This window comes from Nelumbo lutea, chromosome 2, assembly GCF_056320005.1.
Source record: "Nelumbo lutea isolate HS-2025 chromosome 2, American lotus-T2T, whole genome shotgun sequence".
Classification (NCBI taxonomy): Eukaryota; Viridiplantae; Streptophyta; class Magnoliopsida; order Proteales; family Nelumbonaceae; genus Nelumbo; species Nelumbo lutea.
This window is the reverse complement of record NC_142685.1, coordinates 31,619,164-31,643,203: the sequence shown is the minus strand read 5'-3', so window position 1 is coordinate 31,643,203 and position 24,040 is coordinate 31,619,164. Positions and strand designations below refer to the sequence as shown.

The following is a 24,040-nucleotide window of genomic DNA, read 5'->3' as shown; positions in this document are numbered from 1 at the left end:
CAATAGCATTCTCATTATTCTGCAGCCACCTTATCACCAGTTGCGGGTCTTCTTCAATGACCAATTTATTCACATTCATATCCCTCGCTCTGTGTATTCCCTCCATTACTGCCAATTGAGCCTGAGAAAAATGCAACAATGTGGCCTGATTCATTCCTAAAAATGCCTCCTACACTTGATGGCCCTGAATTCCCTATAATACTGCCATCAAAATTAAGTTCATGAGCCTTCATCAGGTGGAAACCAGAATTTGTTAATTACAGTTTTCCCTGATGAGTGATGATGTGCAAGCCACTTCCTGATGAAAACATCAACTGAGAAATCCGAGAAGATCTCCAGAGACTTAAGCCAATGAGCCATTCTAGAGGTTATACCTTCAATTAAAGCATTCTTACTTCTTTTTATTATTTGCTTGCATTCACCATGGAGCATTTAACATTACTGCCCAATAACCACGAGACTTGCATGCATAGCTTTTCACGAACAGATTTAGGGTGATTTCATGTCATTATCATCAATCCACACCATGAAAGTGGGTGTTACCCATTAGAATGGGTTTGGGAACTAAGGTTGAAACCTCTTAACAACTTAAGCAGTGCTAATCTACCATCAACACTTGCTTCCTTCAATACCTTAAGCATATCTCTTTTATATGAAGAAAGCAGAAAAAACCAAGGGTCACCTATGGACAAGTAAAACTCATTTGGAGCACAACATGGAGAAGGTGGCTGCTTCCAATTTTCTTTCTGCAAAAAGATAACAATTTAGCACAATTTATGGAAGTGATGCACATAGAATTTTCCCATATTTTATACACCTTATGGCTTAGCTCGTAGTAGTAGAACTTATAGCAAGAAACACACAAACACAATAATGTGCATTTATTCCATTCAGCCACAACTTATAATTGCTCTTGAAGACAGAAATATGCAAGAATATGTATTTACTTTGAAATACAGCATGTAATAGAAAGAATAAAATTTATCCACTCACCTTTCCAAACAACACCTTCCATACTGTACTGTGCACAAATGACAAAATTCCCAGTAGTCGTGTTTCCCTCCTGTTTCCCTGTGGTGGCAAATGGGAAAAGAAAAGCATCAGTATAACAAGGCAATCAGCCTGCCATACAGTTCTCTTAGACACAACTTACACTTGTTTCAGGGAAGTTTCATGTTAGAAGTTGTTAAAGGCAGAAAAGTAAATTTCCACAGCTTACCAAAAAAAAAGAGTAAATTTCCATACAACATACCAACTAGGCTTGGAAATTCTATTAAGTTATCCATAATTTCAAATTTTCAACACCACAAACAAGTAAACGTTAGGAATTTAATAACTCCATCTCATGACAACCGTAAATATGAAGAACTATAGGATCAAATCTGCAGTATCTTCCTTTGTCTTAGCCAGTGATGGTAGGGTTTCCAAGGTTAATGAACAAAAAAAAAAAATACATGTTAAAACTTCTGTGTTCTAGACTCCAAGTACAATTCCTATAATATTCACTCCCCCTTTCGCCAACAATTTGTTACCTGCACAGAACTAACCTTCAATTTTTTTTTCTGACAAAGTGGCTGCTCTCAGATGAAAACCTCCTTTCTCACCCATGATGCCCAGATACAGATACAGATACAGATACAGATATGGACACAGATACAGGAAATGAGGATACAACTCTACATTTCCTTAACTCCTGGACAGGGATAAAAGTACAGGGATCCCATATAATATGCTTATATCATGCATTTATATCTAGTTTTTTGAAGCTAAATGTCATTTCTCAATATTTATATCTTGCCAAATTTAATTAAATTTATAAGGTACAAATATATTTAATAGTATAATTTGTTAAAACATACTACTTTACATATTTTATAAACATTAGCGCTATAGAGTATGCCTAGAAAATATCCATGCAACATCTTGGTACGCTAGGCATGTACAGGTATTTATCCAGGTATCATAGGTTGCTGACTTGTCATGCAGTCAGCCTGAGAGTTTACCACTATACCAAGCAATGTGTACAGGGATAGAGAGTGAAGAAAACAGGCTCAGTAATGAACAATCATATGTAATTAAGTAAAAATAAATTAATTAACAATGGCATTACATCAACACTCATACAAGTGTCAGAATCTGACACAGGTGAGAGGTAGAGGTATCAGACTCAGCAAACCTGAAAAAATATTTGGGGACTTCGATGCTTTACTTTTGGTTTCATTTGCATTTTCTGATGAGATATTTTATGCTATATAAATAATGAGATAATTGTTGAAAAATAAAAATAAAAATAGATGCATAAATCACTGCAAACAACAATAAGCAAAAACATTAAGTTTTACATATGAACCATTCATATTCGAATTTTACTTTTTTTTTTTTATAATTGAAGTATGATTTTATTAGCAAAAGATGAAGATTGTTACAAGCCTCTCCTTCTCTCCTTAATAAGTGAAGATTACATTAAGACATTAAAAGGACATTACAAAGCAGACCAGTACAGATTTTTCCCTGCTAGCCCCTTGTTTAGCAAGACAATCAGCCAAAGCATTTGCCGACCTGCCCACTCAATGTAAGCTAATATTCATGTTTCTTGTTAACCACTTAGCTTTCTTTAAGAGATCATTGTAGCACCAAACCACCAAGTCCGGATCTGCCAGCCACCCCACAACAACTCTAGAGTCTCCTTTAATTATTAAATTCTTCACACCAAGTTGATTTGCAATTTGAATACCTTGTATATCTGCTAATAATTCAGCCCTATTAGAGTCTCCTAATCCCACTGGGCCAGAGAATAAGGCTAAGATGTTGTAGTCCTTATCTCTCAATACCCCTCCTATTCCGAAGGGGCTCGGGTTACTTTGACTACTTCCATTAAAACTCAACTTTACATTTCCTTCAAGAGGAGGAACCCACTCTACAGTGACCCTATTCTTCCTGAAAGAGCTAATTGCCACAGTTGACCAATTCCTTCAAAGGTCATTGAAGGATAAAAAATCGGAAGGAATCCAAAGTTCTCAAGCAATGTATTGTCCTTGTCAAAATGCAATCCTTGACATTTAAGAAACTTCATTCTTTTTCTTGAAATATTCTTACATTCCTTTCTTCCCAAATTGTCCAAAGGGCAGCTGTTCTAATACATTCCCACATGCTTCTCCCGCTTTTGGTGGGCCACACGAAGAAAGACAGATCGAACAGTAGACTAACATCTATAGGTAAGCTCCACCTACATCCAAACAAAGCAAAACTCCAATTCCAAATAGTTGTAACAAAAGAACAAGATATTAGCAAGTGGAAGCAATCCTCACCATTAGCTTTACAAAGAATACACCATTTAGGAAACAAACAAATAAATGGCCTTTTTTGTCTACAAACAGTCCAAAGTACTGATTTTTCCATGAAACACCTCCCAACGAAACACCACAATTTTAAGGGGAATAGGCCTAGTCCAAACCTACTTAACCAAAAAAAATCCTCTAACCAGAAGAAGAACAAAGGGACTCGTAAAAAAAAAGGGGAAAATTCCACTTTAGTACCTTGAACTTTAGGGGTAGTGTCAAGTTAATACCTGAACTTTCAAACATGTCATTGCAGTACCAAAACTTTCAAAAAGTGTCAAGTTGGTTCCTGCCGTTAACCAACCGTCAGTTATCTGTGTCAAAACTACCCTTCAAAAGAAGACCCTGTTCATTGTCTTCTACCTTGAGACTGAATCAGTTATCGTCAAAGAAAAAGAGAGAAAAAACATGAAATATGATAGAGGGAACAATAACTTGAAGCAAAGAAATAACCAGACAAGAATGTGTTTTAGATCTAAAGGTAGAAGACAATGACTTCATTTGTCTAGAATCTCAAACACCTCAACCGGTTCAGTCTCAAGGTAGAAGACAATGAACAGTGTCTTCTTTTGAAGGGTAGTTTTGACATTTTCAACAGATAACTGACGGCCAGTTAACGGTAGACACTTTTTGAAGTTTAGGTATTACAGTGACACGTTTGGAAGTTCGGGTACTAACTTGACACTACCCCCAAAGTTCAGGGTACTAAAGTGGAATTTTCCAAAAAAAAAAAAAAGAAGCACAAGAAAAAGAACCTTTTGGATGGGGGACCCAAATCCTCCTATCTAGTCGAAGGGGATCCAAACAAGCATTGCCAAGAAAAAGAAAAAAGACCCAAAACACATACGCCTTGCCTCCTTGACACCTAACCACCTCACCTTTATCCTTTTAAAACCTTGATTGGGATAGATAGTTAGACTTTGATTGTATGTTGAGTTTGTAAGCCAAAAAATTCTTCTTTTTTTTTTATCAATAACACTTTCATTAAATCATCAGTAGAAAATTTACAGGAGGAAGACAAACACACTTATCTTCCAAGAGCCACTAAGAGCCTCATAAAAGGAAAAAAGAAGAAAAAGAGAAAAGAAGACACTAAAGTTACAGCTTAACCCTAAACAGTGAATCCTTTTCTGCCCCTTGTTTAGCTAAACCGTTAGCTAGGGAATTAGCCGATCTTTTGACCCAACATGTCTTAACTTCCTTCTCCCACACCAGCCACATGAATTTCCTCCTCTCATTGTTATACTTCCATAAACCATTTTGATCTTTAGTCAGCCACCCTATCACCACCTCTGAATCCCCTTCAATTATGAGTTTCTTGATGTTCAACTCCTTAGCTTTCTGGACTCCTTCCATAACTGCAAAGATCTCAGCTCTAAAGGAGTCACCCACTCCAATTGGGCCTGAGAACATGGCAGAAATGACCCCATTTTCGTCCCTAAAAACACCTCCAATCCCCGATTGTCCCGGATTTCCCCTACTACATCCATCAAAGTTTAATTTCAAGAATCCACTGGGTGGGAGAGTCCAAGCCACTTTCATTACTGACTTGGTCTGTGTGCAATTTGCAATTTCACCCCACTTCCTCAACATGTCATCCATAGTGTAATCTATGAATAGTTCCAAAGATTTCAGCCACTGTACCGCCCTAATATGTATGATAGCCCTCAGATTTGCTGCTCCTCTCTGGGTTTCTGAGAATATCCTGAAGTTTCTTTCTTCCCACAGTGTCCAACATACTGTAGCCCTTAGTCCTCTCCACATTATCCTTCCCCTTTTTATCCGCCACCTGAAAAAGGTAGGGGAGAAAAGGCCCTGCAAGTCTGATGGGGGATTCCAGTTGCATCCAAATAAGGAGGAAGCTCAGTCCCAAATTGACCTCGCAAATTGGCAAGACACCAGTAGGTGAAAACCAGTCTCCCCATCCGCTTTACATAGAACACAACCAAAAAATTGTTCATCCTTCTCATTGTGAGACATTCTTGTATTGATTTGTTCAATGTAAGTATCTCAACAAATTTTTTCTGTTGATCAATAGATACTTGATTATATTGATTAATTATATGTAAAAAGCAATGCAATTTGATAACCATGGAGTCATCCCCAATGACGGAATTATGTTACAAAGATCCCAAAACAATTGCTGCCTTGCTACCCCTTGTTTAACAAGTGAGTCTGCTAGCCCATTTGCCCTTCTTCTGACCCACTTGAATTCAGCAACCAATTCTCTTGCAATCCTTTCAACTTCTCTATAAGCATTCTAGAGGGCCCAAGGAATATTTCTATTACATCTCACCCATGAAATAATTACTTTTGAGTCCCCTTCCACCTCCAACTGCCTAAATCCCAATTGCTTAGCTAATCTAAGACCATGTAGTAAAGCCATCAATTCAGCCTTTATGGAATTAGCCACACCAATTGGCCTTGAATAAAGTGCCAATAACCTGCCCTCCAAGTTTCTAATTGCCCCACATATTCCTTCCATACCCAGGAGCTTCCATCAAAGCTCAGCTTCACTTTATAGCCTTGTGGGGGTTTCCACTCCATTTTCCTCTAGAGGACTGTGCGACCTCCTTCCAAACCCTTAGTATCTTAAGAATTTGGATGGCTATGTTTCATATTCACTAAAATCCAGCATGTTCTCATGGTTCCAAACAATGTTGTCAAAATCTTACAGTTTACGATACAATTAATGATTTGAATCATGAATGCCAAGGGTTTAGATTCGAATTTTATGTTTGAACCTTTTCTACAAAAATCATTGAGTCCTATGATTTGATTCATAAATCTTACGATTTTTACGATTCACTACAATTCAAATAAATTCAATTAAGAATTATTTCTCTACTTTGTTTTTTTTTTTTTAAGTTTAGTTTTGCCATGGAAGACTTTTTTTAAAGCCCTTACTAGGAAATGACGTATTTACATTATTCAAGATTAGAAATTGAGTTTATTTTTTATCATATGTAAGTTAAAGGGCCATTGTATTTAGATTTGTTTGATTTTCAAGTCAAACATGATTATATCATCTTAGGCTTCTATTGTATAAGTGATAAATTCTATTGTTTTAAGTACATAAATGGTAGATATAGATAAAAAATAGGGTAAAATCACTTTCCCATATACATTTAGCCTTTTAATATATCTATATTTATTTATTTTGACAAGTTTGTATTAAATAAAAATAATCTTACGATTTACGATACTATTCACGATTCGATTCGTTTCGACTCAAATTTCTCTACAATTTATGAAACGATTACAATTTTCAAAACATTGGTTCCAACTTTTGATGGGTTATATATATAAGAAGAAAAACAGTCTTTGAGAATAAAGGACTGTTTAGAATAGATGCAGAAATCAGAATAAAACAGCAGAAATCATTCTTCTAAGGAAGAGAAGGTGAAGAAGAAGATGGCAGCAATAAGGGTTCAGAGAATGAGAATTTCAAACCTTAATCTCTCCTCTTACCCCCTAACACTACTTTATTAAGTTAAACTTTAATAATTTACAAAGAGGCCCTTAGTTGGGCAAGAAATTAAAAGAACATAACATAGAAAGAATAGGCCCAAAATAAAGCCCATTACAGCAAAGAACATAAAAAAATAAGAAATGATAAACAGCCTATGGGCCATTCGGCCCATCTTCTCTACACTCCCCCTCAAGCTGAGCATAGATGTCAATCATGCCAAGCTTGTCAGTATCATGCTGAAGTTTCGCCTTGGGAATGCCCTTGGTGAGAAAATCTACTAACTGTCCTTCAGAGGTGATGAAAGGAAGACGTACTTCACCGGAAGCCACTCTTTCTCGAATGAAGTGTCTATCAACTTCAATATGCTTAGTTTTGTCATGTTGTACTAGGTTGTGAGCAATGTTGATGGCGGCCTGATTATCACAATATAACATCATTGGCTTGTCATGCTCAATCCCCAATTCCTCCAATGATTTTAACCACAATAATTCAAAAACTCCATGTGCCATGGCTCTGCATTCTGCTTCTGCTAAATATCAAGCAACAACAAATTGTTTCTTGCTTCTCCAAGAAACAATATTACCAACCACCAAGCTGCAATACCCAGAAGTAGATCTTCTGTCATCAATGTTTTCAGCCCAGTCAGCATCAGTATAGGCTTCAAATTTCATATGGCCATGCTTGGCAAACAGAATTCCCTTTCCTGGGGAGCCCTTCAAATAACATAGGATTCGCTTTGCTGGTGCCATATGAGTATCTCGGGGAGCATGCATGAATTGGTTGATGCAACTGATAGCATTTGCAATGTCTGGCCTAGTCATGCATAGATACAGAAGTTTTCCAAGAAGTCTCTAGAAGACTCCTTTGTCTTCTATCAATGTTCCATCTGAAGCAAAGGGTTTATGACTAATATCAATAGGAGTAGCAACTGATCTAGCACCCATCTTCCCTGTTTCAAAGAGCAAATCAAGAACATACTTCCTCTGGGAGATAAGAATTTCATCCTTGGATCTAGCAACTTCTATGCTAAGGAAGTATCTCAATTCCCCCAGATCTTTGATTTCAAACTCTGTATGGAGGAAAGATTTGAGATCATTAATTCCTGAAACATCATTACCAGTCACAACAATATCATCAACATACACAATCAGGTGAACTGCCAGGAACCCTCTCCTCTTCACAAAGAAAGTATGATCAGATTGTGTCTTTACATAGCCAAAGTTAACAAGGGCAGCCCTAAACCTCTCAAACCATGCTCTAGGGGACTGTTTTAGTCCATAAAGAGATCTCTTCAGCTTGCATACATTTCCTTTCATATCTGTTTCATACATCCCTGGAGGAAGAGACATATAAACCTCCTCATATAATTCTCCATTCAGAAATGCATTCTTTACATCCAATTGATAAAGTGGCCAGTCTCACAGAGGTCATCTTGGCAACATGGGCAAAGGTCTCCAGATAATCAATCACATATGTCTGTGTATAACCTTTTGCAACTAGCCTAGCCTTGTACCTCTCAATGGTGCCATCAGCATGATATTTGATAGTAAAGACCCACTTACAGCCAACTGGATCCTTCCCTTAAGGCAAATCAACCACTTCCCAAGTGTCATTCTTATGCAGGGCATCAATTTCGGATCTCATAGCATCCCTCCATTCTGAAATAATAAGAGCTTCTGACACAGACTTGGGAATTGGGTTAGAGGCAACAGAAGAAAGGCAGGCAAAATATGAAGGAGAAAGCAAACTATAAGAAAGGTGTTTGGAAATGCAATGTGCAGTACACTTCCTTTTTCCTTTCCTAATAGCAATGGGAATATCAAGGTCTGGGAAAGATGGATCCAAAGGGGCTGAAACAGTACCTGTTGTCTCATCTATAACTGGAAGTGCATGAGGCTCACGTGTTGTAGGGGAAACAACCTGCTCATTTCTAGATCTTTGTCTTTGATACACCCTGGGATTAAAGAGAGGACGAGGAGGTAAAGGGGAAGGAACACTGGGACAGGAGGAGTGGAATGACTGATCCTCCCTTGATTCATTTGAAGAAGGAAGAGACTCATTAAAAGACTCAACTAGGACAGGAAGAGGAAGAGCAAAGACCTGTGACAAATCCTCCCCCTTTGGACAATGTCCCTCCATAGAGGAACCATAAAATGAAGAAAGCTCATCAAATGTGACATCCATTGTGACATACCGAGTACCAGCCTTTGGATCAAAGCAACAGTAATCCTTCTGTGTGGGGGAATAACCCAGAAAGATACACTTGTGGGCTTTTGGTTCAAATTTGTCTTCGGACACTAGAAATATGTACATAACAAGTGCAGCCAAAGACACGAAGAGGAATAGAAAAAAGCTCATTGTCCGGATGGAGACTGAAAGGAGACTTAAACCCCAAAACCCTGGATGGCATATGGTTTATAAGGTAGGTAGCAGTGAGAACGGCATCACCCCAAAGCTTTGTAGGAACATGTGAGGCAAACAGAAGCTTTGATGAATAACCCCCAAGTCAGAGAGATAGCAAGACAAGTTCTTCTCAAAATATTCTTCTGCATTGTCAGATCTGAAAATTTTAATCTTGGTACCAAACTGGGTTAGGACAAATTCATGATATTGTCTCACAAGTCTGGGAACTTCATCACGGGATTTCATCAGGAATATCCAAGTAAGCCAAGAAAAGTCATCAATGAACAATATAAAATATTTGTAGCCACCCATAGAGGGTAAGTGGTAAGGCCCCCACACATAAGAGTGCACAATATTAAAAGGAGAATAAGATCCTTTATTACTCAAGGGATAACTGCTTCTACAATGCTTTGACAGCTCACAAGACTCACAATGAAGACTGGACAAACTAATTCCCTTAAACAGTTCAGAGAATAAATGGCTCAATGCAGAAAAAGAAAGATGACCCAAACAAAAATGATATAACATAACTCGACTAATAGACTCTGTAGATATAGACCCAAAAGCAGCTTTTCCAAGTTGTTCAGAGCACTGTCCCGGAGTATCAAGCAGGTATATTCCATTCGCCTCATGGCCACTCCCAACCACCTTCCGAGACTCCAGATCCTGAAAAACACAGTCGGAAGGGAAGAAGGTTACACAACAGTTTACTGACTTAGTTAGACTACTTACAGATAACAAGTTTGTATTTAGTCTAGGTACATGAAGGGCAGAAGGTAGGAACAAGGAATCTGTAGCCTTGATGGTTCCCTTGCCGGAGATAGAGGCAAGAGAACCATCGGCTAGGGTGATTTTGTCACGTCCAGGAAGTAAATCATATGAAACAAACAAGATAGAAAGGTTGGTCATATGATCAGAAGCAGCTGAATCAATAATCCAAGGGATCCTAAGATTACCTGAAATGGTTGCATGATTGACAGAAGCCCGTATACCTGAATGAGCAAATGCAGAAGATGATGAATTTTTTTAAGGGTTGGAAGAAGAAGTCACACCCTTTACGTGACTAATCATCCTCCCAAACTTCTCATATTCTGCTTTCATGGCTGCTAACTGTGCACAAGCTGTCATCTCTTCAGTATGGTACTTGTCACTATCTGGACCAGCAATAGCATTAGCACTCCCTCCCCTTTTATTATCATGCTTCTTCTGAAACCGAAGAGGTAGAAGCTCAGGATGTAATTTCCAGCACTTGCCTTTAGTGTGTTTTGGCATTTTACAGTACTCACAGACAACCTCTTTCTTCCCTGAGCCACTAGGAGTCCCTGCAACCCCTTTGGGTTTCACTCCCATATTAGCAAAGTGATCATTTAGACCAGCCCCTTGAACATGGACAATCCTTCTGCTCTCTTCACAACTTACTAAGGCATATGCTTGTGACAGTGAGACACTATCCTTGGATAAAATGTTTTGTTTTGTGATATCATACTCTGGGTTTAGTCCAGTTAAGAACCCAAACACCATGTTTCTCTCAACTAGTTTTCTATAGGTCTCTGCATCATTAGTGGTGTCCCAGGTTACGCTTCTATCAGATCTATTTCTTGCCACAAAGACTTCAGTGTTGAGAAGTATACAGCTAAAGGTTTCTCCCCCTGTCTTAAATTCTTCACATCACTTCTCAACTTGTAAGCTCTAGCCACATTTAATTTTTGGGAATAGGTTTCAGCAATGCTATCCCAGATTTCTTTTGCTGAATTCATCCACAAATAGTGCTCGCTAATCTGTGGCTGCATTGAGTTCACAAGCCACCGAATAACAGTATAATTTTCTTACATCCACTTCTCATAAGATGGATCATCTTCTGAGAGAGCCTTTTTGCTCCCAGAGATAAAACCCTACTTTCCTCTACTACAGATATGAACCTTTACCAATTGTGACCATGCTAGATAATTAGTTCCATCCAGCTTGACTGTGGTCACAGTCAGTAAAGGATCAACAGAGGTTCCCGGAACCTGCCCGGATTCAGCAACATTCTTGTTTTCAATCTCTGAGGAGTTCATCTCTTAAACACTTCAAAAGGATTTCAACCAACTTCAAAAAGACACCGAATAAAGATGGAACAAGGACTGTATTTGCTGGATTACAGCAGTCGAAGAAGAGGGAGAAGAAGAGAAGAAGATCTGAGAGAGGCGGCTTAAACTCTTCAGCCGACCTAACAAGTTTATATAGATGATTATAAAATAATTACATGAACAAACTAGAATGCCCCTAATTAGTGATGGGACACCTAGACAAATAAAACAATTAAAACATTAAACATGTTTGGGCCCAATAACTAAAGGCCCAATAACTAAAAACATAAGACACAAATAAGACTAACTTAAACACTAATAACAATCGAACCAACACTCCCCCTCAAGCTAAGCATGGATGTCAATCATGTTTAGCTTGTCAAGTAAGTCTGAGAACTTAGTTGAAGCTAGTCCTTTAGTTAACATGTCTGCAATCTGCATCTCGGAAGGAGTATAAGGAATGCAGAGTTCTCCTGAGACAATTCTTTCTCTAACGAAGTGCCGGTCATGTTGTACTGGATTATTTGCTTCGTCCTATCATGTTGTACTGGATTATTTGCAATGATGATGGCAGCCTTGTTGTCACAATACAGCCTGAGATGACACTCGACTTTTACCCCGAGCTCACCAAGAAGGGTTCTAAGCCATAGCAGTTTTGCAACACCATGGGCCATAGCCCGATATTCAGCCTCTACACTCGATCTGGCAACCACATTCTGCTTTTTACTTTGCCATGTAACCAGATTTCCTCCAACAAACGTGCAATACCCAGAATTAGACTTCTTGTCCCCAATAGAGCCAGCCCAATCAGCACCAATATACGCTTCAATTTCAATTTTATTGTGTTTTTTGAACATAATTCATTTTCCTGGACAAGTCTTCAAGTACCTAAGAATTCTTTCCACTGCTCTCATATGAGGAATCTTTGGAGAGTGCATGAACTGGCTGACTACATGTACAGCATAAGCAATATCCGGTCGAGTGAGAGACGGCAGCTTGCCTACCAGTTTTTGGTATCTTTCTCTATCAACGTAGTCCTCTCCAACTGATTCCTGTAGACCATGGTTCTGCTCTATTGGAGTATCTATTAGTCTACACCCCATCATACTTGTGTCCCCTAGTAGGTCAAGGACATACTTCCGCTGACATATATAGATGCCCTCTTTTGATCTAGCAACTTCAATTCTAAGGAAGTATCTCAGATGACCCAAGTCTTTGATCTCAAACTCAGAAGCCAAGAATTCCTTTAATCTTTTTATCTCTTCCCGATCATCCCTTGTAATCACCATATCATCCACATAGACGATTAACACTGTAAGTCGGCTATTTTGTTTCCTCATGAACAAAGTATGATCTGCACCACTTTGAGTGTATCCCACTCTTTTCATGGCCCCACAAAGTCTCTCAAACCAAGCCCGAGGAGACTGCTTAAGGCCATATAATGCTTTCCTCAGTTTACATACTTTCTCATCAAAGCCATAACCTGGTGGAGGATCCATAAATACTTCTTCACGTAGATCACCATTTAGAAAAGCATTTTTTACATCCAACTGACGTAGCTCCCATGAGAAATTTGCAGCCAATGACAACAAGACCCGGATTGTGTTGAGCTTCGCGACCAGAGCAAAGGTCTCTTTGTAGTCAATCCCTTCCTTTTGAGTAAACCCCTTTGCCACAAGTTTGGCCTTGAATCTTTCAATGGACCCATCCTTCCTATGCTTTATAATGAACACCCACTTGCACCCTACAGTGCGCTTCCCTTCTGGTAGATTCACTATTTCCCAAGTCTTTTCTTTCATTAGGGCTTTCATTTTCTCATTCATAGCCTCTTTCCATCTTGGATCAGACACTGCTTCTGAGTACCTAGTAGGAACATGCACTAAGGAGAGAGCAGACACAAATGAATAGTAACGAGGAGATAAACATGAGTAAGAGACAAATTCAGCAATGGGGTGTCGAATAGTACAAGAGCGGGTAGACTTACGAAGAGCAATAGGGAGATCCAAATCAGAAGTATGAGGAATGGGATTACTTGAAGTTGCTGAGGTAGATTGATTCGAGTCCGATTGATTGTTGCCATGAGTTGGAGGGTCTCTTTTCCTTCTGTTGTAGGTGATTCTTATATCTTTTTGTTGCTTATTGGTGTCTCCAATTACATCTGCAGCATCAAGAGTGGTAACAAGAGGAATGGGAACCTCACTAGGTTCACTCGGGATGCTACAACTAGGAGGATCAGGAGGAGAAGATGGAAGGCCCGAGGCAAAGAGAGGCACAAAACAGGAGGGGGAAGGAGAATCCATAGAAGAATCCTCTTCCATCCCACTAGTCTCCCCCTGAAGAGGATTCTGGGAAGAATGAAAATAAGAGTGAGACTCAAAAAATATCACATCTTTTGTGACATACTTCTTCTTGGTGATGGGATCAGAACACTTGTAACCTTTCTGGGTAGGAGAGTACCTAAGAAAGATTCCTTTCGTAGCCCTAGGATCCAACTTGGACTTCTTCGGATCCTTAACATGTTTAAAGCACACACAACCAAAGACTCTAGGTGGAAGAGGAAAATCTGGAAGATTAGGGCAAAGAACAGATAAAGGAGTTTTCATACCCAACACCTTGGATGGCATCCGATTTATCAGATATGATGCGGTAAGGACAACTTGAGACCAGTAATGCTTGGGCACCTTGTGCTGAAATAATAAAGCTCGAGCAGTCTCCAATAAGTGTCTATTTTTGCGCTCAGCAACCCCATTCTGTTGAGGGGTACTAGCACAAGACGACTGATGTATCATGCCAGCATCCTCTATGAATAGGTTCAAGGATCTTTCAAAATATTCTGCAGCATTGTCTGAACGGAATTGCTTAATCTTTTTGTCAAATTGAGTCTCAATCATTTTACAAAATGCCATGGTTATCCGTGGCACTTCATCACGTCCTTTTAACAAGTAGATCCATGTGCATCGTGAATAATGATCAATAAAACTGATAAAGTAACAAAAGTCATCCATAGAAACAAGGGGTGAAGGGCCCCAAACATCAGAATGGACCAAATCAAAAGGAGCTTAAATTTCATTACTAGAAATTGGATAAAGGGTTCTACATTGTTTTGACAACTGACACACTTCACAAACTAAACTTTGACTCGAAATACTCTTAAATAATTCAAGAAACAACCCTTGCAAGATGAAAAAGGTAAATGACCTAGCCTAACATGCCACAAGTGTAACCTAGCTATTGACTCCACATTATTCTGACTACTGGTTGCAAATGATTGTAAGGCCGAACTTATGTCTGCATCAAAATAGTAGAGACCTCAACACTCATGACCACTCCCAGTCATTCTCTTTGTCAATCTGCCCTAAAAGACACAATGAGTAGGAAGGAAAGTTACACTACAGTTTAAATTCTTGATAAGCTTCGAAACAGATAAGAGATTGGAAGTAAGATTGGGAACATGTAGAACAGATTTAAGAGAGAGGTTCTTTCTTAAGTCAACTCCCCCTTTCCCCGAGATGGTGGAGAGGGAACCGTCAGCAACCCTCATCTTATCTTGGCTAGACATCAATTGGTAAGAAGAAAATAAAGAGGACATGTGTGTCAATGTGGTCAGTGGCACCAGAATCAACAATCCAAAAAGTAGAGTCAATAGAACTAGTTGTACTATAAGCAGAGACAATACCTGATTTGGCAAGAGAGGTGGAAGCAAGAGAATTAGTCCTTAGACGGGTTAAGGTCTGGCTAAGAACCTCTACCTCATCAGTAGTGAAACCCCATGATTCGGATGTGGGGAAATTAACAGTCTGTCCCATAGGAGAAGATGCAACTGTAGATGTGTTCTTCGAGCCATCACCACTGTGACTAGTAACATGATTCCCACTAGCTGTTTGATTCTTCTGGGGCTTCCTGTCTTTCCTTAAAGCAGCTGGTTTCATATGAGGATGAAGAACCCAACAAGTCTCTTTTACATGTCTTTCACCACTACAATGAGAGCACTTAAGATGTCTCTTATTTGAATGCTTGCTCCCCTTGTGGTTTGAAGAAATTAGGGCTGAATGTTCAACAGGCTGTTCTGCTGGCTGTGTTTGAGTGTCAACTTGCATCTCTTTCCTCCTAACCTCTTCATTCCTTACTAGGTAATAGACATGATGTAAATCTGGCAGTTCATCCCTTCCCAAAATTTGAGATCTTATGCTCTCAAACATTGGGTCTAAGCCAGCCAAGAACTTAAAGGCTCTACCCTCCTCAATCTGTTTATCATGCCTCTCCTTGTCTTTTGCATTCTCCCAATCAAGAATAAGATGGTGAACGAGTTCTTTCCATAATCCTTCTAGGGTTGCAAAATATGTTGCAACTGTCTTTTCTCCTTGTCTCAATGCAGCATTGTCTTGGTTCAGCCTATAAATTCTGGCATTGTTCTTTCTTTGTCCATAAGTTTTAGACTTTCTCCCAAATCTTAGCAGCAGTCAGAAAGTGTTGAACAGTCCTGGCCACTCTTGAAGTCATCGAAGCAAGCATCCAGGACATAACAGTAGCATTTTCCCTACGCCATACTGCATACTCTGCACTACCCACTGCAGGTTCCTTCTTCTGTCCATCTAGATAACCCGTAAGATCATGGGAAGTAATGAAGAGCATGGCTGAAACAGACCATTCTCTAAAATTATATTCATCTAACAGCACACTGGTAATCTGCAAGCTATGCAGATTTGGATTTTCCATATTAGGAGACCTCCCACCAGGTCTATTATCCCTAGAAGACACTTCTCCCGATATTGAAGACATCTCCTTCCTCTTACAGTGATCACAATTGAAAAACTCAGTACAAAGAGCACAATTTCAGACTTACCGAAGTTGTTGCAGGTCTGAAAAACCCTTGTAACAGAAATGAAACCAAGAACACTCCACTTCTGTACAGTGCTGAACTCTTCTGGACTGGACTGGAATTTGATTTCTACTGTAGTAGACTGTGACCAACTGTACGAACCGAACTAGGACTGTCGAAGTCAGCCCTTCCACCTAGATCTGTCCCACACAGATCTCTCTTAGCAGCTGAATGGCTACTACCTGATGTAAGGTGTCTAGTAGGGCATCGATTTCTGGAGCAAACTCCCCTTGGGCCCTACAACCAAGGGAAACCCTAGATACAGACCTTGCTGTGCTCTACGGTCAGCCCTAGGGTTTCTTCACAGCGACCAAGACAGAAAAGAGAAAGGAAAAGAAGGAAGAAAAGGAGGGTCAAAAGGTTGTTGCTGTAATCAGACAAACGAACCTGGCTCTGATACCATGTTTGTTGGATTACAGCAGTCGAAGAAGAGGGAGAAGAAGAAGAAGAAGAGAAGAAGATCTGAGAGAGGCGGCTTAAACTCTTCAGCCGACCTAACAAGTTTATATAGATGATTATAAAATAATTACATGAACAGACTAGAATGCCCCTGATTAGTGATGGGACACCTAGACAAATAAAACAATTAAAACATTAAACATGTTTGGGCCCAATAACTAAAGGCCCAATAACTAAAAACATAAGACACAAATAAGACTAACTTAAACACTAATAACAGCCGAACCAACAAACTGTGTTAAGCCTACCTCAATGCAGCAGTACCACAAATCTAAGTCACACCCGAAAGCTGTGAAAAACAGAAACAGAAGCCGCACCTTGCAGACTACACGGAACACCAACCAACTTGGTTCGGTCTTCAAGAAAGAAAAACAGAAAACCTCCAAACACTGAGCACCCAGTCCAAACACCCTGCGGAGCTCGCAAACAGATTTCTCCAGGAAACTAGGGTTTCGGGAAGAACACTGGAATCAGGCAAGGAGGCGACACAGTCAGTCCTCTTTTCTCCAGAAACCACTAACAACTGGGCAGAACTGAGACCTTTAACAGTCTGTACGGTTCAGTTCTCCATACACACTATGTATGAGAAAAAAATGTCAAAAAGAGGGAAAAAACGAGCCTACTTTGATACCAAGAAGAAAAACAGCCTTCGAGAAAGAGAGTTTTGAACCTTAATCTCTCCTCTTACCCCCTAACACTACTTTATTAAGTTAAACTTTAATAATTTACAAAGAGGCCCTTAGTTGGGCAAGAAATTAAAAGAACATAACACAGAAAGAATAGGCCCAGAATAAGGCCCATTACAGCAAAGAATATAAAAAAGTAAGAAAGGATAAACCACCTATGGGCCATTCGGCCCATCTTCTCTACAATATATATATATATAGTAAGTAGTTTTGATGGGTTGGATATTCATCGACTTACATGGATGTCGCCCAATGTATTGAAAGGAAAAAAAATCAAATTTTAGTCTATGACATGCCTTTCCAGATAAGTCTCTTTAACCTTGTTCAAGGTTTTTAATATCAAATTCAAGTTTCACAATTGCACCTTCTTTTTTTACAACTTTTCTTTGTTTTTCTTTGAATATCAAATAATCAATGATGGAATCTATTGAGATACTAAATAACATTGCTCGCCTACTATAATATTGTTCAATGTAGGTGGATCTATAATCAGACAAATCAAACTCCTAAATACAAACTTGAACCCAATACCAACACCCATGCCCAATTGGCCTTAATATTCCTTTTAAGAGACTCACATGGGATGAGATGCAAGGAAGAAGGGAAAACGGGTTATGTTACAATTGTAAAGTTTGGGCTTGAGCATCGTTGCAGGGCCCAACAAGTCTTCTTGTTACAAACTGATGGGGCAGATATGGAGGAAGGGAGTGACATAGAGATGGACCCAAGTACCCCAACTCTCAGGGCAGATACTCAGGAGGCTGAAACTCACAAAATCTCCTTTCAGGCCCTTACTGGCTGCCCTCCCCTAGGACTATGCAGGTAACTAGGCTCCTAGAAGGACACCACATGGCAATTTTGATTGAGAGCGGGTGTCCAATGAACTTCATTACTTACGCCCTCATAAAGCAGTTGGGCCTGGTAGTGCAGCCCACCCCAGCCTTCATGTGTAAACGTAGCAATGGAAGCCACCTGAAATATGATGGGGTCTGTACTAATCTGTTATTGAAGATCCAAAGCCCCAAATTTTGGGTCAACTTACACCCTTTGGAGTTCAGTGGTGTGTCTTGGGGATGCAGTGGGTAGAACAACTTGGGTCAGTATTGTGTGATTGGGCCCATTTGACAATAGACTTTATAACGGGAGAGTGGTCCACATATGGATGGGGGATCAAGGCAAGAGAGTATATCATCAGTTTGTAGACAGACCACAGAACCTGGACAACCATATTTTCTTGCATTTGGGGGCTATAGTAGTCGGCCCAACTCTGTCTCAGCCTCTTGGGCCCAATGTAGTCCCCATATCTTTCTCAGCTAACAAGGGCACTCACCCAATTTGCTGAGGTGTCCCACAAACCACCAAGCACACCACCTATCCATGTGCATGACCATTGAATTCCCCCCCTCTTGCCCAGAGCTTCCCCCACCAATGTAAGGCCTTACAGTGATCCCCCATCCATACACTGCTCCTATGGTTGTTGAACTCTTCACAAAGGAAATTGCTAGACTGCATGGGGCACCCCAGAGTATTATATCAGATTGCGACCCTGCCACAAGGCTTTGTGATTTAAGATTCCTTCTTTTAGCAGTTGGGATCTTCAGTTTAGTGTGCTGAGCATGCTCCTGTGCTTGAATTTGCAACCAAGACTTATATTCATCTTTTTCCTAGGAGATTTCTTCTTTATGCCCTTATATTGGTTATAACTAAGTTTCTCATTTGTGCAATTTCCTGAGTCATCTCAGCCAATTGGGTTTGTTGTCCCACATAGCATCCCCTTCTCCTGTCAACCCACAACACCACATGCAAGCATTGATCCACTCGTTCAGCAGATAAGGAGTCCAAATAAGCTTACTAAAAGGTAAATATCACTTGGAGATAGATAATCGACTTTCATCTTGTAAGGCCTTTCTAAGGCCATTGACCAATACTTCTTAGTAAACAGGATAAAGAGTATACCCTGCCCGTGAAAATATGAATGATAATTAGTTGCAAATGCATGCATGGTCTAACCTATGAACTTCAAAAATCACTCAGGTATAAAGATAAGTAAAAAAATCAAGCTTTCTAGATCACTTGCTTGTCCAAATATCATACAGTTTATTCAAATCCAGATCCAATTGCATTTAGATGAGTATAGGTTTCTAACAAAAAACTAATAGTGTTATGAGTCCTTGAAGTAGAAGTTCAAAATGCAGGAAACTTTATGAACCCTTTAAGCTTCCATCATAGAATGTAAGAAAAGAATATGTCTTTAGAACTACTAAGATATGCAATACCTTATCCCTGTGGCACAGAAGTTCTAAAACTCTTGCTCCAACAGCATAGCCTGCATCCTCTAACCTGAGCCATATATCCAATTAAGTCACAGTCTATGCCTAAATTGTAAATATGAACTGCTTCCTATAGCCCAACAATGCAAAGACATCGTCAAGTGCACAATATTTTTGAAAAAGAAAGTGAGTATCTTAAATGTGACCACAATAATCAGATTCCCAGCATTCTAGTTGCTTCGAGATCTTTTAAACAGCATATTACATTTATCAAATTGAAATAGTCTCAAATGCAACTCAGATAAAATTCACATTGGATCAATCAAGATCACTCTTCATCGATAACTAAAAGATGGTATATTCAATGAGGTTATCATGGTCATCACCTTCGCTCTAATTCGGCAATGTTGTCAACCTGAGTCTGATTGTACTGAACAAGCTCCAAAAACAAGAAGGCGAATGCACTCAGACTGACCTGCAAGCAGAACTGCTTATAAGAAAAAAATTCCGAAAATGAAAAATGTTCCGGATTTTCCATTGACAGCATGAAAAATCATATAAGCAATATAGAGAGATATTGAAATATGAAGAAAAACAAACCTCAAGATAATAATTAAACTGCAATTGGATCAATTAATAAATGGAACCAACGGCAGAAATAGAGAATTTCTAGGGCAAAATCAGGAAACAGATAAACTAGAGCGAGTGCAAAGAAGAATTACAAAAAAAGGAAGAGAAACCAATCAAACCTCTTGTTTGCCTTTGCTGAGGGGTTTATCAAGGACGTTGCTGTACTGCTTGATTTTCCCCACTCCGATCATCGTTTCTTTTATGCCCAATCAAATCTCTCTCTCTCTCTCTGAGAGTTCAGTTCAGGAGAGGAAAGACCCAAAAAAAGAACCGGATTTTCTTTTAATGTTCTGATATCAGAACCGGACTGGCCAGTTTTCTTCCGGTACTAGCCACTAGGATGTTGAAAAAATGAAAACTGAAAAGAGCAAGGTTATCTGAAGGCTTTAGCAGTTTATCTGGCGTGGAACCTTATCATTGGTTCCACACTTCCACAGCTAAAGCATTCTACTAATCCGAACTCTCTTGAAAAGGGGTAATTATGATACCATTAAAATGAAGGGAAAATAGTAGCAAGAGAAGAAGAAATGAAGGAACGTTAAGAAATAGCAAAAGTATGGGAGTTACAACAAAAAAACGGAGGAAAAAGGAAAATACAACAAAATACAAATACAGAAAAAAATACAACAAAGAAAAATAAGAAAGTACACACACAAAATATAGAAATAGAAAACACTAAAAAATGCAAACATAAAAAAACTAAAAACAGCAAGTATAGGTATTGTGCTTCAACATGCCTATTTTTGTTTAACTTGATATTCTATTCTCTCGTACCATCAAAATTTGAATGGGCATTTTAGTAATTTTAGCCTTACCATCAAACTCACTAACAAAACAAGTGCAAAGTAATTTTACCTTTGTCACAAATGAAAGTTTGGGGGTGGGCTAAATGTCACTACCCCTTCTATAACTTAAACATAAAATGCCAATAACCAATAAACGGGATTTTCTACTCACTTTTCCTACTCACTCTCTACCCACTATGAATTGCAGTCATACATCTCTATTATGAATTGAGAGATGTGTAACTGCAATTCATGGCGGATAGAGAGTGAATAGGAAATCTGAGCTCAATAAACAACAAGTTACCTGTTACCAACTTTGAAAATTTTTGACCTATGGCCTTGTTACCTTAATGATGTGGTCACAAATCATGTCTGAGGTTGGACCCCCATGTGGACTAGTGGAAAGACTACAAGCAAGAGCAGAGCTACATGCATTTGAGTAGGGTCAATTGAAGTTAAAAAAAAAACATGAATTTCATGTATTATTTCAGGCTTTTAAGCCCACTTCCTCTCATGTTATTTGAACTTTAGACTAATTGGCGTATATATATATATATATATAAAGATCCTGTTTGGAAGGGGCTTCTACAATGATTGAAAGATTCCAACCTGTATACCATCAGGTAGGGGTGTTTATTTGGTCAGTTCAGTTCGGTTTGGTCTGGAAATAAAACCTAACTGACATTTCGATTTGACCATTTTCATGAACCAAAATAAACTGAATTAGACTTGAAAATTGAACCAAATCGAACCAAATTTGGTTCTAAATTGGTTAATTTGGTTAGTTATATGTATGTTATATTTATATTTATAATTATTAATAAAATATATCAACATTTATAACTAAAATACATCTTATATATTATTATTAATATAAATAGTAATAAAAATATATATTAATGCTAATATTAGTATTAGTGTTTATAATTAAAATATAAATATATGTATTTATTTTGATTAATTTAGTTTTCAGTTCAGTCCAGTAGATTTTTCTTCTCAAACCGAACCGAACCAAAAACCAAAATGACCAAAATGAATAGACTTATTAGGTTTGGCTCGGTTCAATTTTCAGTTTGATAGCTGAATTTGAACACCCCTATACCATCAGGCCCAAGTGTAAAGGCTCCCATACTGAAAAGTGTGTTTTTAATCTAAATTAATTTCATATGATATAGAACATAGGGTAGAATTATCAGCATTGGTGATCTTCATGGACAACTCAATAAAATCATCAAGCACAGGGGAGGAAGTGGTAAATAAATGTTTAAAATAGGATAATAAGGTTGAAGATATTGCATTGGGAGAAAACGTTTGATTACCATAACCACCTTCATTTTTTAGCCAACTATCTCCGTCTCTTTGCTAATTGATCCAGACACGTTACATCCACTTTGTCTCTTCCTTATTAAACCATTGTTCTAATTCATGGCACAACTGAGATATGTAAGATAATTAGTAGAAGACAATGTAGTACGTTGGATATTCTGTAGATGTTGCTCCTATTCCTGTATTATATGTCAACTGGAACCAATGACACCACCTTTGACCTTGAAAGTATTGATAATAGAAGCACACTCATCAGTGAAAGAACCCAAAGGTGAGCACCAAGTGTCTATCTTTGAACAGATCATGGAAATCTGGGTCCGCCAGCTAGATTGCTTCAAAACATCTTCTAGAGCCAATCTGGTAGAGTGATGAAACATTTGAAGGAGATTTGAAGAGTGAACACTAGCTATGTACGTGTACAAGGTGGTGACCGGACTGTAGCATTAGGGAACAAGGCAACCCATGGCCCATGTTCTAACACATTCCAATCTCATATGTATAAGACCCCTATAACGATTATTCCACCATGTGAATTAGGAACCTTGATAACCCAAATCCTATAGTTGACAAGCAACAATGGCATCCCAAAACTGGATTATCTCCCCCCTAACCTGGAGACCAAGCACCCATCTTCTCATGAGATTGGCTTCGGTCAGGGCAAGCCTGTGTTCACACCCTGCGATCAAACAGCCCCTTACAACTTTGCATTGGGAATGCCTCCCCATGAAATAAAATACATAAATATAAAAAAAATTTCAATGTAAGGCTGTAAAGGCTGTTCGAATGGACATTGCCCTGACCATAGCGAAACTCTCTTCTCACATGCATAAAGAGTGCGATTGGAATCACCCAAAACACATAAGAGTCCATTCAATTGACTAACAATTGCTGATAAAAAATCAAAAAAGTGTTGGCATGCATCCCTCCAAATTGGGATGCACATAAAAACCATATGCAAAAACATGGATGATTTAGAACTTTAACACAAACATGATCAGGAGAAGGGTCAATAATTTGTAGGTGAATAAAATTTCTCCCAACCCAACACCAAACCCTTTCCTCTCATGTCATTTTATTGTTGATAGAAAGAAAAATTCAGGCTTTTTGGTACAAAGGAGCTTCTTCAAATTAATGCGGAACTATAGGATAGCTCCTCAAACCTTGATAGTTTCAATTAAGAACAACCATGGCTCCTTTGGGAGTGATTTCGAGCTTATTCCCCCTCAGCCCCTCTAAATCAAGAGCACTAGCTACAATCATTTGACGGTGGACACTAGAGATATTACACACAGAAGTTGGATCGACAACATTCATATGATGATGAATATTGGAAATTTTATATCGATCCCATGAATGGGTAGAAGACATATGTCTAGCCATTTGCTTCAGCCACTTAAAACCATGAACACGTACACTAGAAACAACAAAATCCAAGCTTACAACTCCAAGGCATTTGGGCTCATAAGAAATTAGACAAGAATCTGCCTCTCTATTATGTATTGTTAGTACCTCATTTTTACTCAGCCCACCGGCTAAATCCTTAATTTACCTTGAATGCCCGATTAGACCACTCTGATCACTATGAAATGCCAAAACAAACCCAAAGAACCTAAATTTTGCCTCAAGAATCCTTAAATGCACCGTTAAATTTGTCTGATACCAAACTGATGGCCCCAATCAATCCCCGTCTACACTTTGACCCTCAAATCAAACACCACCATTG

The 24,040-nt window shown here is 38.9% G+C and overlaps 1 protein-coding gene across 1 annotated transcript in view; it reads right to left on the bottom strand.

The window, feature by feature from the left end:
- Positions 1-20,918, bottom strand: part of LOC148869650 (uncharacterized) — a 39,110-nt gene extending 18,192 nt beyond the window's left edge. Inside the window, exons 1-4 of the mRNA XM_088970383.1 lie at positions 20,326-20,918; positions 19,963-20,051; positions 19,583-19,646; positions 994-1,071 (exon numbers count right to left, since the gene is read on the bottom strand). Of these exons, the coding sequence (XP_088826509.1) occupies positions 994-1,071; positions 19,583-19,646; positions 19,963-20,051; positions 20,326-20,397 (303 nt within the window). The 5' untranslated portion in view covers positions 20,398-20,918. The remainder of the gene's footprint in view (positions 1-993; positions 1,072-19,582; positions 19,647-19,962; positions 20,052-20,325) is intronic.
- Positions 20,919-24,040: the final 3,122 nt, after the last annotated feature.